This window comes from Mycteria americana, chromosome 3 (assembly GCF_035582795.1).
Source record: "Mycteria americana isolate JAX WOST 10 ecotype Jacksonville Zoo and Gardens chromosome 3, USCA_MyAme_1.0, whole genome shotgun sequence".
NCBI lineage: Eukaryota > Metazoa > Chordata > Aves > Ciconiiformes > Ciconiidae > Mycteria > Mycteria americana.
The window spans coordinates 125,256,223-125,269,035 of NC_134367.1; the positions used below are offsets into that span (position 1 = coordinate 125,256,223).

Sequence of the window (12,813 nt, forward strand, 5' to 3'; positions counted from 1 at the left end):
AGTAAGGATAAATACAGCATCAGCAGTGATTTTTTTTCTGACCACAAAAAAACCCCAAAACTTATATTACTGAGAAGGAAAATACGGAATTCCTTTGCTTCAGTGATATAGATTTCCTTCACAAGGTTGTGTGGGTTAGGTTAAAAAAAAAAATGCTTCGCTTAGAAAAGGTTTCCAGCCTCCTAAGTTGCCTCATCTAAAAATAAAATAAGCCAAAACAAGCAAAGTATACCACTGAATTGACAGCAAATACTGATATGAAATAGATCTTCTTTTAAAGGAAATAATGGTGAAGAAAGTTTCCATGCAACATATACTTGTAAATGCTTGTGGTTTTTTGATTAAAATATCTTTTTAAAAAAGAAATTAGTTACATAGCTACTGAAGGCAAATATTTTATGCATGTGAGAGCTAAAGCAGAAGATGGATGGCAGATTGAGCAAATACTTTTACAGATGCTGCAAAGAAGGCTGCAAGCATTTTTTCTTTGCTGTCAGATAATATGGAAAACATACTGATCCATAAAATGTATTTCTGTTCATTATAGAAGCCCCAAGTGTTTGATTTAATATGAATTAAGATTACACAGGTGGCCTTAATTCTGGCATTTCCTAACTTTGACGGGCATGATTTTCATATCTGTAGTTATCTATTAATCAAGTTTTTTGTTGTGGGTATAATTTCCTTTGATAAAAGGGGGCAGGGGATGGACAGCAAAACCTGCATCATATTAGTAGTTCTTCTCTATATAGAAATTGTAGGATCATAGGAAAATTCATGTTGGGAAGCTTTATCCAGTCTGATCTTGAAAACCTCCAAGGACGGGAGTCTGCACCTCCAGTGAGCAGCCTGCTCTGCTGCTCAAGATCTTTTCAATCCATGGAATAGTATTGTTCTAACTGGGTTAATAATACCTGAATTGGGTTGTGGCTGGCAGTGCTGGGAGATGTGAAATACGTTTGCCCATGAGATGTTAAGGAAGGGTTCCTTAATTTTCTTTTATCTTTACAAATTGGAAGGGAACTTGCTCTTTTCTTACCCCTTTGCTCCAGTCCTCAAAATTCCTTTTGCCTCTCCTTCTCCTACCTTCCCTGATCCTGGTTTTTGCCTTCCTCTGTTTTTCAACTTGCTCTTCTTCCCAATGCCAATTGAGACCCTAGATCTATAGTTTTTCATCTCTCTTTTTTCTAAGCAGTGATTCTGCTTTACTGTTAGGACATCCATCTGTTTGTTTTAATATTGAATACAATTAGTGCCAGCTTCTGAGTGTAGAACTTGTTCAGGAAGATCTAGATGTAGGTAAAGAGAAGAAACTCTGTTACTCTGGGTAAAAGCCAAGGATGACACTCCTGCTTAGGAGTTCCAGTTGCTTGAAAAATACTGTAGAACATTGTAGTGCTGCATTGCGTATTTTTCCTTTTAAGACTGGTGCAATATTAACTCAAGTGTTATCTCTTAAATTAAGTGTGGCCAGAGTATCATCAGCACGAGTCTCCTAAGAATTCTGCTTGACAAATGACGTTGTATGCCTGAGGAAATTTTAATAGATGATGGGAAGTTGATAATTTGAAGTTGAATAGTTGGGTCTAGATTTTTTTTTTTCTTCCTCCCTCTGGATCCTAGCCCAGAAAATATACATTTATATGAATAGCTTAATATCTTTTGGGATTATTTGCTTGGGTAAGTTTATATAGGATTTTTTTAATGCAGGTAAGTTTTTATAGAGGAAAGACTGATCAGCTAAAGGCTTGAGAGCTTGTGCAAGAGCAGCGTTCATCTTCAGAGTATGTGATGGATGATGTATTGGTTTTGTTTATTCATTTTATTTTATGTACACTGCATGCTGTGTCCCATCAAAAGTGTGTGATTGGGCATGAAGTCGGAGTGCCTTGGCCTGGGTTCTGCAGAGAAGGGAATCTAGGGCAAGCCTAGGCAGAGAGGGGAAAACTACTCTTTCTCTTAGACTGGCTGAACATGGTGTATTAAGGAAAGGGGAAGGACGGAAAGATCCAAGGTGAGACAGCTGAAGTGTTGGTGAGACAGTAGGCAGAGAGCTTGCATCAGGAATGAATGCTGAAAGACCCCTGCTCTTAGGGGAGCAAATCTGCCTCAGCAGCGATGGAAATAAGGATGCTTTTCTAGTGACCCAGAGGGAGCAAAGCGTAATTTGTTTCAACCAGGAAGCCACTAAAGATTGCTGAACTGCAAACAAGTCTAGGAGAAAGAATCTGGCCTGGAGGAGATTTCTTCTCAAAGCTTCTATTTATTGTCTCGCTCAGAATATCAGAATTTTCTCTTTACATGGTAAGCTGCTTCTTGTGGATTTTTTTTTTTAATCATACATAGCTTTAAAGATCAGAGTCTCTGAAAATGCCATCTCAAAGCTTTTGAGAAAGGCCTTTTGATACGGCATCTTTAGACTGTGTTGCTGAATCATTTCTTAGTGGACAAGTGCCCCCCACTAAGAAAACAGCATTTTTGGCACTTTTGTGAGTGAAGGCAGGTAATCTAAGCATTGGATGAGTTCCGAGATGTTTACCTTCTTGTTTCCAGAGAAGTTTTCTTCAGGTCCTGTCTGAGGCAAGAGAGGATTTTGGGAAGCTTTATGGTAGCACAGTCGGTACAATATGCATGATAACAAATCTGTTTTGTTGATTGGCCTCTCACTTGGTTTTGTGCACGTTAGTTTGCACACTCCTAAGAAGTATAATCTGACTTTATTATACTATTTTTAGTAGTTGTTTCTGTTTGTGTGTCCTGCAGGAGAATGACTCAGGAACATTGGATACAGTTGGTGCAGTTGTTGTTGACCAAGAAGGAAATGTTGCTGCTGCTGTCTCCAGTGGAGGTTTAGCACTAAAGCATCCTGGAAGAGTTGGTCAGGTGATTATACATTTTCAGTTGGGAATGATTGTTCCGCAATTGTGACACTAAGCAAGAGCTGTGAAAGCAAACTGATGTCCTCCCTTCCTTCCTATTAAACTCTGAAGGCCTTATCACTGCACTGGAATACAAGTTTTGTTTTTAGTGTCCTCTGTCAGTGTTATAAAACATTGATAGGTAAGAAGTTGTTCTGTAGTTAGTTACCTTTTGCCGGAGCTATTAAGAAGTTAATTTCTTGGGCGTAAATACCTCCTTAATACCACAAATAGTCTCTTAAATGCTTAGAGTGTTTTTAAATAAGATTTTCATCAATATTTAGGGAAGCTGTCCTAATTAATTTTTAAATGATGTTGTGAATTGGTAGAAGTGACAAAGGTATTAAAAGAACACGTCAGGTATAGACATTCCTTATTGTTATTAGCTGAGGGAATTTTGAGGTGCATCAGAAATGTCATACTGCATTGCTGTACAGCTGTATTTTTGGTTGACTTTTGCCACTGTCCTAAAAGCAGTTCTCTTTTGAAATGTATTTAAGATTTTCTTTTGTAATAGTAGAGACAAAGGGACTTTATATAAATAGGGAACAGCTGGAATTATTTTGTCTTTTGATATCTGTACTACCCTCATTTTCTGTAAAGTTAGGTTAGAATACCATGCATCTATGATAATCACTCAGTTCTGAAGAATACTAAAAGAAGATGTAGCAAAATGGATTGGAGTTGCAATTTTGACTGTTATGATTTTCTTATTTATCTTTTGTATAAATACTTGGATTTTTCTTGGGTTTCTTTTTTTTGTTGGTTTGGGTTTTGTTGGTGTGGGTTTTTTGTGTTTTGTTTTGTGGGTTTCGGGGGGCAGGGGGAAGGGTTAAGGGAAAGGAACAAACCAAAAACCTTGTATACTTAAATTTATGAAAGATGCACTTCTTTATTTAGGCAGCTCTTTATGGTTGTGGCTGCTGGGCTGAAAATACAGGAGCTCATACCCCTTACTCCACTGCTGTGAGTACTTCAGGTATTTGCTACTTTTATAAATATTTCAAAAAGTTGCTGTCTTTCTGTGTAATTAATTTACAAATTCCAAATAAAGTATTTCTGTGAGTGGTGAATTAAAATATTAGCATTACTTCCAGACTACATTCTACATGTGTATCATTTATTTACATATGAACATATAATATATATATGTCAGTATTGTCTTGAAATCTGTGAATTAATCTTTGTTGGTTGCTTACATTGATCATTTTACTTAAAAAAACCAAATTAACAACCATGTGAACTTTTATCCTATTCAGAAGACTTTGTATTGCACTGAAAGGAAGTGCTCTATTTGTTATATACTAAGGGACTTGTCCTCTTGTAAAGAAGTGCTGTTATAAGCCTAATATTGTGTTATACACAGTATACTTCTGTGACTGGAAGCCTTCTGTAAAGGACTAAGATAATTAGAGGGTCCTTTAACATAAGGGGGTCCCTTTGATACAAAAATGCTACAAAATTGCATTTTCCCCTCCAAAAATAATTAAGTGCTATTTTAAGTGAATATTTAAGTGAATTTGTTCATCTCTCTTTTCCTCTCAAAAGGAAGGGGAAAAGGCAAAACCAAATGACTAGAGTAAGAGTTTTGGAAAATATTATTAATAAAAATTATTAGTAATTGAAAGTCTCAGGATCCTGGATATGTACACAAAAGTATTTTGTTCATTTGATGTCTATCAGCCAGCTGCCACACAGAGCTTTTCTATTGGTTGGCATGCTGACCACTGGAAATACCAATTGTAAAAACAAGTTTGTCAACAAATCTACTAAATGTAACAGGACTGGAAGAAATAGTAAAAATTAGAAATAAAAAACCCCACAAAAACCCAACCAAAATTTAACTAGGAAGATAGCTCACACTGCAATGTAAGATTTGAGAATGTAAGCCAGGATGTTTTTAACTTGTCAGGAACAGACATTGAAAAGATAACTGTATTGTTACACAATACCCGGTGAATTGTGTAGAACACAAAAGCCTTAAGGTGAAGTTATGCAGGAGTTGCTTTTACTTTGCAACTCCCACATAAAAGCAGTTGAAAGGACTGCCTTTCATCTGTTTTTCTTCCTAGTTGTATGAACAGTCTCAAACACAAAATCTACTTGTAACGCTTTTTTGTAAATGCTTATGTCAGGATGTAAAATTTATGATCTGGACCACTGGTTAATAGTCAGTGTTATCAGCGTTCAGTATAGGGAGAAATGAAATCAGCAGAGTTCAGATTTAGGTAATGTAAATGGGTAATGGGTAATGTAAATGGGTAATGGATATCCCAAGAGTTAGAGTCCTGTTACAGAAATAGTGGGGGGAACAAGGTAACAGGGTGTAGAACTAAAATTTGACAGAGGCTGAAGAGCATCAGAAATATCCTGTGTTGGTTTTGAAGTCATATACCTTTCTGATTTCCCCTATATTTAAGTCTGTCTCATGCTGTTGAAAATTCATGTAGATGTTCGTCCTTAAGTTCAATGTTAGTAATAGCAGGTGTCCTTTTTAGTACTGATGCAAAAGAAAGTCCTACTGAATGCAGAAGTGTCAGAAGGTCTTTCTACTTAAGGAACACCGTATTGATTTTAGTTTAATAAATGCTTACCTATATAAGCGAATATATTTAAATATTGCAGTATTCGGGACCATAATAATTGGTGAGTTTAAGGCCAATATTAGAGATTATTTGTGGAAAAGCTAAAGAGGACATCTTTATTTATTTTTTTTTTAAACTTCTTTACAAAGTCAGCTGGGTTTGAAGTCTATGCAAGTACAGGCAAGCATCCTGATATACTTAAAGGAGATGTCTGGGTTTAATGATGGCCTTAAATAGAAGTGTCCTTTCTTTTTGCTGGTACCAATTTTATATAGCGGTAAATACTTTAATGTTATACTATTTATAACTATCACACACATATATATATTTCTTTGGTTCTAATCTTTTAGCTTCCATGACATTACATTAATACCAATCCCAGTTAATTGAAATAGACTGCTGGCGGTCTATGAAGCATGGCCATCTGTTTATTCAGTGATTTGAAATTCAGACTAGCGGTGTTTAATTAAACTCTTGTTTCTGGCTTCCCTTTAAAGTGTGTGTGTGTGTGTGAGGGGGAGATAGAAATGTTTACAGGAAGTGAGAACTCTTCTGTAATCAATACCATTCTTTTTTCCATTTTCAGAAGCTCATAATGTTTTATTTTATAATGTAATTTATGTTTAGTGCAGTTTTAAAATATATTGATGCCTGACTCTTGTTTAAAATATGAGCATCCAACAATGTGAACCATGAAGTTAATTAAGGGGTGGAAAAATTAAATTATAGGAAAGCTTGAAAGAATGAAGCTTACAACTTGGCTGGATCACAACAGGAGATGGGAATGGGAGCATAAACATCTGCAAATATTCAAAAGGTAAAATTGCCAAGGCTAAGCAGGAAAATAATATGTTAACATACATCGTTGTTGGATGAAATTTTTAGAAAATAAAGATACTGCCTAAACTCTAGAAGATGCCTTGATTTGGAAAGCTCTAAGATTGACAGTGCTTCCTAAGAGAAGATAAGTGTTGTCACTTGGCGTACCTAAAATCAGACTAGACAGTATTTGTAGTAGTGATTATACCCCGCCTCTTGTAGGTTTCTAAATTGGTTTTGTGTGGACATATATTTAAAAAAAACAGCAACAAATGAAACTTGCATGTTATGTATAAATAAAAACTGTGTGTGCATGCACATTCATTTCATGTTTCATTTTACATACATATACACTTGTATGTAAAAGCTTTTAAAATATGTACATAAAATACTGAAATTTACAGTTTCGATTTCTGTGGTTTTCACAATGTAACGTTTTATTGTTTTAATTTCACATGTCTTTTAATTTGTCTTTAAGTGGTAGATTTGGCACAAATTTATCCTAACGTTTTCTACAGGGAATTTTTTTTCTGTTGGGGGGCTGGGAGAAGAAAATTAGGCTTTGGTTGCTGTGTGTATTGAGTACTGCATGTGTAGACTTTTAATATTTATTGTTAAATGACTTCACAGAATAGCTGATTCATCAAATTGCATTTGGCATTTTAAAAAAAAATCTTGAATGAAAAGTTCAACCATGATTCCCTTAAAGCTTTATTGAAAGTATGCTCTAAATTATTAAGTATTAATATATGTTAAACCAAATAATTTTAACTTAAGGATTCTTTGGGAAATAAAAGGTTTCATATTTGTGCTGGTTTAGACTGTTAAGCTGTTTTTAGTGATAGCTAGGGATAGAAATTCAAGCCTTGAGAGTTTGTTATGTCAGGCTCCATATTCAGTCTTGAAAAAGGATGTTGTTTGGCATTAGTTTCCTACAAGCAATTTTTAAGGGCTAGGTTTTGTAAACTATTTTAATTGCATACTTACGAAATTGCTCATGTCTTTGGGTTTTGGAGGCTATGATCAGCAGGTGATCGAAAAGGTTGGGGAAAAACTCTGGTGTGTGGAAAGGGGAGTTTGGAATAGTAATTCAAAGTATACAGAATACAAACTCTTGCATGTTGAAATCCATACAGAATTGGCAGGAACAGAAGAATGGACACATTGGGTCAAACCAGAGCTCCAGATAGTTTGGTGTCCTGTTTCAGGTAGAGGGTGTTCGCAGGTCTCCAGGGAAAAGTATGGGACTGGGAAAAGCACCTCCACTGTGTTATCCAAGCTTCTACCAATTTGTGATATTGGGACTTTATAAGCTGGAGATATCTTTGTTTTTAATAGGTCAGGATGAGTTTCTCAAGATTTCTTTTGTACTTAGAAGCCCAGTTATTTAAATTTTGCTCGGAATGTTTTTCTTATTCTGTGATGGTTTACCTTTGTAGAAGCTTTCTTGGAAAAAGAAAAGTGTTAGTTTAAATGCCAAAGTTAGTAATGCAGTAGGTTTTATACTTGAATTTTTATTAATTTTGTTCTAAAATCCTTCTATTGAAGCTTCAATTTGAGACATATCTTTCAATACCTTCCTCATAAAAAAAAAAAAAAAGAAAAAAAAAGGCATCGCCATAAAAGTACTTCATTAAAAGTATTTCCAAATGCATGTAGCTTTCTTTAAATGGTCATGTATTATTTGAAGACATGCTTTTATATCTTGATCATCTGTTGGCCCTGGGAATGCTGGCAGGCTTCCTGCTTTTGCGTGTTCAAGGAGGGTTTGGTATTAGTTCTTATGCCTTTAGCAAGTTGTTTCTCAAATATTTTTGGCCATTTTTATTATGATTTTATATTGAATGTGCCAAAGGTGGTGGTTCTGAACTTGTTTGGGCATGACTTCAACTTTTTGAACAGTATTTTCTTACCTCTAACAGTCTCTTGGCCTTGTTGTTTAGCCACCCTGTCTTTGGTTTTATTTTTTTTGGCTTTTCAAAAGTTACTTCATGGTTTATAAAACACAGGATATTGTAAAACTCGTATTTTATGGATATAGTTTAACAGGGGGTGGGAAAAACTGAAATAAAAAGATGAAGACTTTCTAAAGACAGCATGGGGAAGACGGTGGAACTTAGGAATGACTGTGAATATAAAGGGCCTTAAATTCAAGATTTATTCTGTAACTGTTAGTCTAAAATTCAGTTTCTGTGTAAACAAGTAAAATCTTTCTGATTTTTTTTGGTATCAATTTTTGGAGACATTTCAACATATGATCTCTGAATTATATTAGCGGTAATATTTTTTTTTTTAAAAAAAGTACAGTTGTGGGGCTTTATTGGCAACCGAAGGATAAACATTACAGGAATTCTCTAAGTATCTCAAAACCAGTATTAAAATTCAAGAAATTCAGAGAATGTTGCAGTTGCAGGCATAGCTAAGATACCTGGACAACCTTAACTGTGATATCTAACAACATAATGCAAGCGCCATTCCATGCAAGAATGATGGTAGAGACTGAGTGAAAGCTTGTTAAATGAGATGAGCATTACCAGTGGCCTTTACTTAGCATAAATGTAAGTAACAGCTAAACTGGTTTTTGGATCAACGTAGTAGAAGCCAAATCTTTGATCTTTAAAAGCCTCGCGCACGCGCGTGTGCACACGTGTGCATGTGCACACAGACACAAACAAAACAGCCTCCCCTTTAAGCACCCCCACCACCTCCCAAAAAAAAAGAGGCCGAAACCACACTCGTAAGGCCACTTGGAACTCCTTAGTGGATGTTTTTTGTTGGTATATGAATGTAAACACAGGAAGATGGGTATTATTTGGAGGGAAAACATTTGTGAACAAAACCCGACTGCAGGAGAAACAATAGTCCGTTTTTTGGCTGTACTTTAAGAAAATATTTCCTATTCTTTCCTGAACATAACAGGAATCAAAGACTTTGTGTATATTCTTCTCATTCAAAATAATATCGAGTGTGACATTGAATCTCCTCCCCAGTTGGAATATCCATGATGATTGTGAATATTCATCTACTAACTGTGCCAAAAGTAATACTACTGGGGTAAGAGGCAGGGTGTGTTTTTCCTGGGAGATAAGTTGAAAAGTAATAATTCTCTTTAGATATACAGAACCTTAAATATAAAGTATAAAGATAAATACAAAATTTACAGTAAGAGCTAATGCAGGAGGCTTTGAAAATGCAACTGTAAGTGGAATTTTTGAGTGGAAATGTAGAGACTGAGAATAATGTGTTGCATTCCTTTTTACATCTTTACAACAGTAGGTAGTAGAAAGCATACTTACCCCTTCTTCATGCATGGGTGGTGTGCTTTGTGTATGTGTATCAGCCATTGAAACCAGCAAACCTTTTAATACTGCATTTCTGAAGATAGACAGAAGGTCTTGCATTATTTATAAAATCCAGAAATTCTGTACCACAAAGCTGCAAAGTCTCCAGCTTTTACTAGAGTCCATTTGAGGAGACTATTTGATACAAGAAAGGTACAGTGATGTGATGTCCTAGGGAGAATTTAAGTGGGACCTAGTTATGGCTTCTAACCCTAAGGAAAAAGGAGTAGAATCTTTAAATATATTGAGTTCTTTCAGAAAAATTAAACATGTTAACAAATATAATTGGGCTTGAGGACTGAGCCCAAAGTTGTGCTTTGTTGAGAAAATAGCAAGGATATAATGGACCTAAACTGAGGTGTAGTTGAAGATTCAGTCTGGGAAAAGTCTTTCAATGACATCTTGCTCTTCTCCCCTGCCCAGAGTCTATTCCTGACTGAATGAAAATCAGATACAGATAACAGCAATGTCTTAGGAACGCATACAGAGACTACATGTATTCTGTGTAAATAAGCAGAATGTGCCTGACTCCCGTACCAATTTCTTGTGCTGGTGAACTCACCTAGATCCTAAAGGACCAACTGCTAAGGTCTCTGGTCAAAAGCAGTGGCCCCTGTTCTCATAAAGGCATTTTAGGGATTATGTCAAAATATGTTAAAAGCTGTGTTGGGTATATAAACGTATATATGATGCGTCATTCCATGAAGTGAAAAATAGCATATTTTGTATTGTGAAGAATCACAGAATTGTTTAGCTTGGAAGGAACATCTAGTCCAGCCCCCTGCTCAAGGAGGGTTCTCTTTTGTTTTCCAAATCCTTATCAACAAGAAAATAAGTGTTTTCGCTCTTCTTCCCCCTGCCTTTTTCTTCTCAGACTTTTACTTTTTGTTCATATCTGTTCTTCTTTCCAGTCCATTTTGTGCCTTATGGATGCTTTTGCTGGCAAAATGGAACAGGTAATGTGGAATAGGAAATGACACCTATAGAGAGATGGCTTGTGCTTGTTAAATTGGTTGTTGAGCGATGCCCTCAGCCAGCATTTCCCTCTCTCCTTTTGGAAGCCACTGAACTGTAGATTCTTACTTGAAAACTCATTTTCGACAGGAACCACAGTGATGTGCAAATCTGTGGAGTAAATATTTTTCAAGGAAGCTTTGATGCAAGTTGACTTGTGATGTAGGACTTTGGCTTTGTGATCCCCATGCATTGAGGGCAGTAGTGGCTGCACTGGAATCCAGTGACTGCCAATACCTGGGCAGGTGCCGTTTGTCTGTCTGGCCTGCATCCTTCTGAGTCCGTGCTCCAAACGTCCAGAGGAATTTCACATGCAAATCTTGTATCCGGTATAGATTGATTGAGCTACACTATGTGAGAGAGATATTATGGTACAGTTAATCTCTTTGTAGAAATACGTGTTATCTCTCCAAATCATTCTGGTCCTGTAAGATTTGGGGAATAATAGGTAATTTAATGCATCACAGATGAAGCAGCTGCATATGGAGAAGAGTTATCTCACAGTTACAGTGAACCAGAGGGTAGAAGAAGAAAGAGGTCTGTCTCCAGACAGATCAGTATTTACCTCTGAAGTGAATGCTTCTGTCAAGAGTTCAGCCTTTGTGTCCAGATGCCGTTTGGAGGCTTCAGTGCTGTAGCATGTGGTGTCTGAACTAACTCACTACCACCACAAGGCTGTGTGAAGAGAGAGGAAGCAGCAGGCAGAGATGATTTGTGGGAACTGTAGCATTAAGCAGCAGTCAATTAAACACAGTACCGCAGTGTTCAAAGCTGAGGGTTTTGTCCACAAAATAATCAGAATGGTTGGTTGAATTGCCTTCGGAAGGGTTGTTCTGAAGCAGAACTGGGTGGATGCAACAATCAAAGAGTGCTTATTGCCTCTTGAAATTTTAATTGGACTTTATGTAATAATATATTGTAAGCATGAAGTTGCATGGGCTTTTTAGAAGCGGTAGTCTCCTGCAGAAGGCCCACTGCTCAGAGAGTGCTGTGTTCATAACCTGTGGCAGCAGCCAGCTGTGCAGCACTGTCTCCTCTGAACACTGTTAGTCCTGTTCCTGTTTGCCTTACCTTGCCCAAATGGCTTGAACTGGATGTGAGGATATAAAGTGAAATGGAGACTGCTGCAAACTGAACTCTGTTTTTATGTCTTAAACATTTTTCTGTGATTGGGAGAAAATAATTATATACAATTAGTTAGCTACTATCTTATTTCCTTTCCTGTAAATTTTATATGACACAAGTGATGTAGGTTGGAAAGGTGTAGTATTTTTACAAAGAGATCAATAGCAACAAAGCTTCTAATCAAGGCCTAGGCAAAAAGTAGTTTGCTTTTTCCTTTTCAGTTTAAGTGAAATTAGTCTTTCAAAATATATTAAATGTAAAGAAGAATGTAAAGTGCACATCCACTTCAATGGAACTACATTTTTTTCTTCATTCTAACCTCTCTTGGAGGTAGATCTGAAATTCTTCTTGTTCATCATAATTGAAACAAATAGCTTTTTTTAATAGTTAAAGTTATCTGGCATTTCTCACTATTTAGAAGTGAAGGATTCATACATTTGGCATATTTGAACTCTTTAGCCTTTTTTTTTTCCTTATCTGTAAAATTGTAGAAAAGCTGGATGAGTTGTTCTTCAGAGTAATTTTTAGTTTATTTTGCCCATATAAAAAACTTAAAGATATAGAAAGTATTTTCCCACCTTTCCTTAGAGAAGATACTTTAGACACAGTTTGTCTGGATGTTGAATTTGTCTTTTGTTGTCTTTGAAACCTACCCAAATTTACTGAAGTTACAACCTTTTGGAAAATTTCCATTTGCATATTCTTAGTAGGTGTTTGTTAGTTTGGAAGTTAAATCATCTAAGAGTTTTCTGTCTGCAACAAGAATGTGCTCCATTGATCCATCCCTCTAGGATCAATGCTTTAGGAATTGGACAGGACTTTGTTTGCAGGTGTTCTTCCTGGCAGCAGGTCAGTAAGTTAAAATTTTCCCCTGCTAGTATGAAGGCAAGATGCAGCAGCTGATAGGAGTACAAAAAGCTAAAAGTTATGCAGCTTTAATTTAGTACTGTAGTGCATTATGCTAGACTGTAGCATTTCAAGTCTTTTCAGAATTAGACTTTAAATTTTTAT

General features: G+C 36.2%; 1 protein-coding gene across 1 annotated transcript in view; it reads left to right on the forward strand.

Annotated features, from left to right (window-relative positions):
* Window positions 1-12,813, forward strand: part of TASP1 (taspase 1) — a 90,531-nt gene that overhangs the window by 42,333 nt on the left and 35,385 nt on the right. Inside the window, 2 exon segments of the mRNA XM_075496898.1 lie at window positions 2,764-2,883; window positions 3,819-3,897. Coding sequence (XP_075353013.1) covers window positions 2,764-2,883; window positions 3,819-3,897 — 199 coding nt within the window.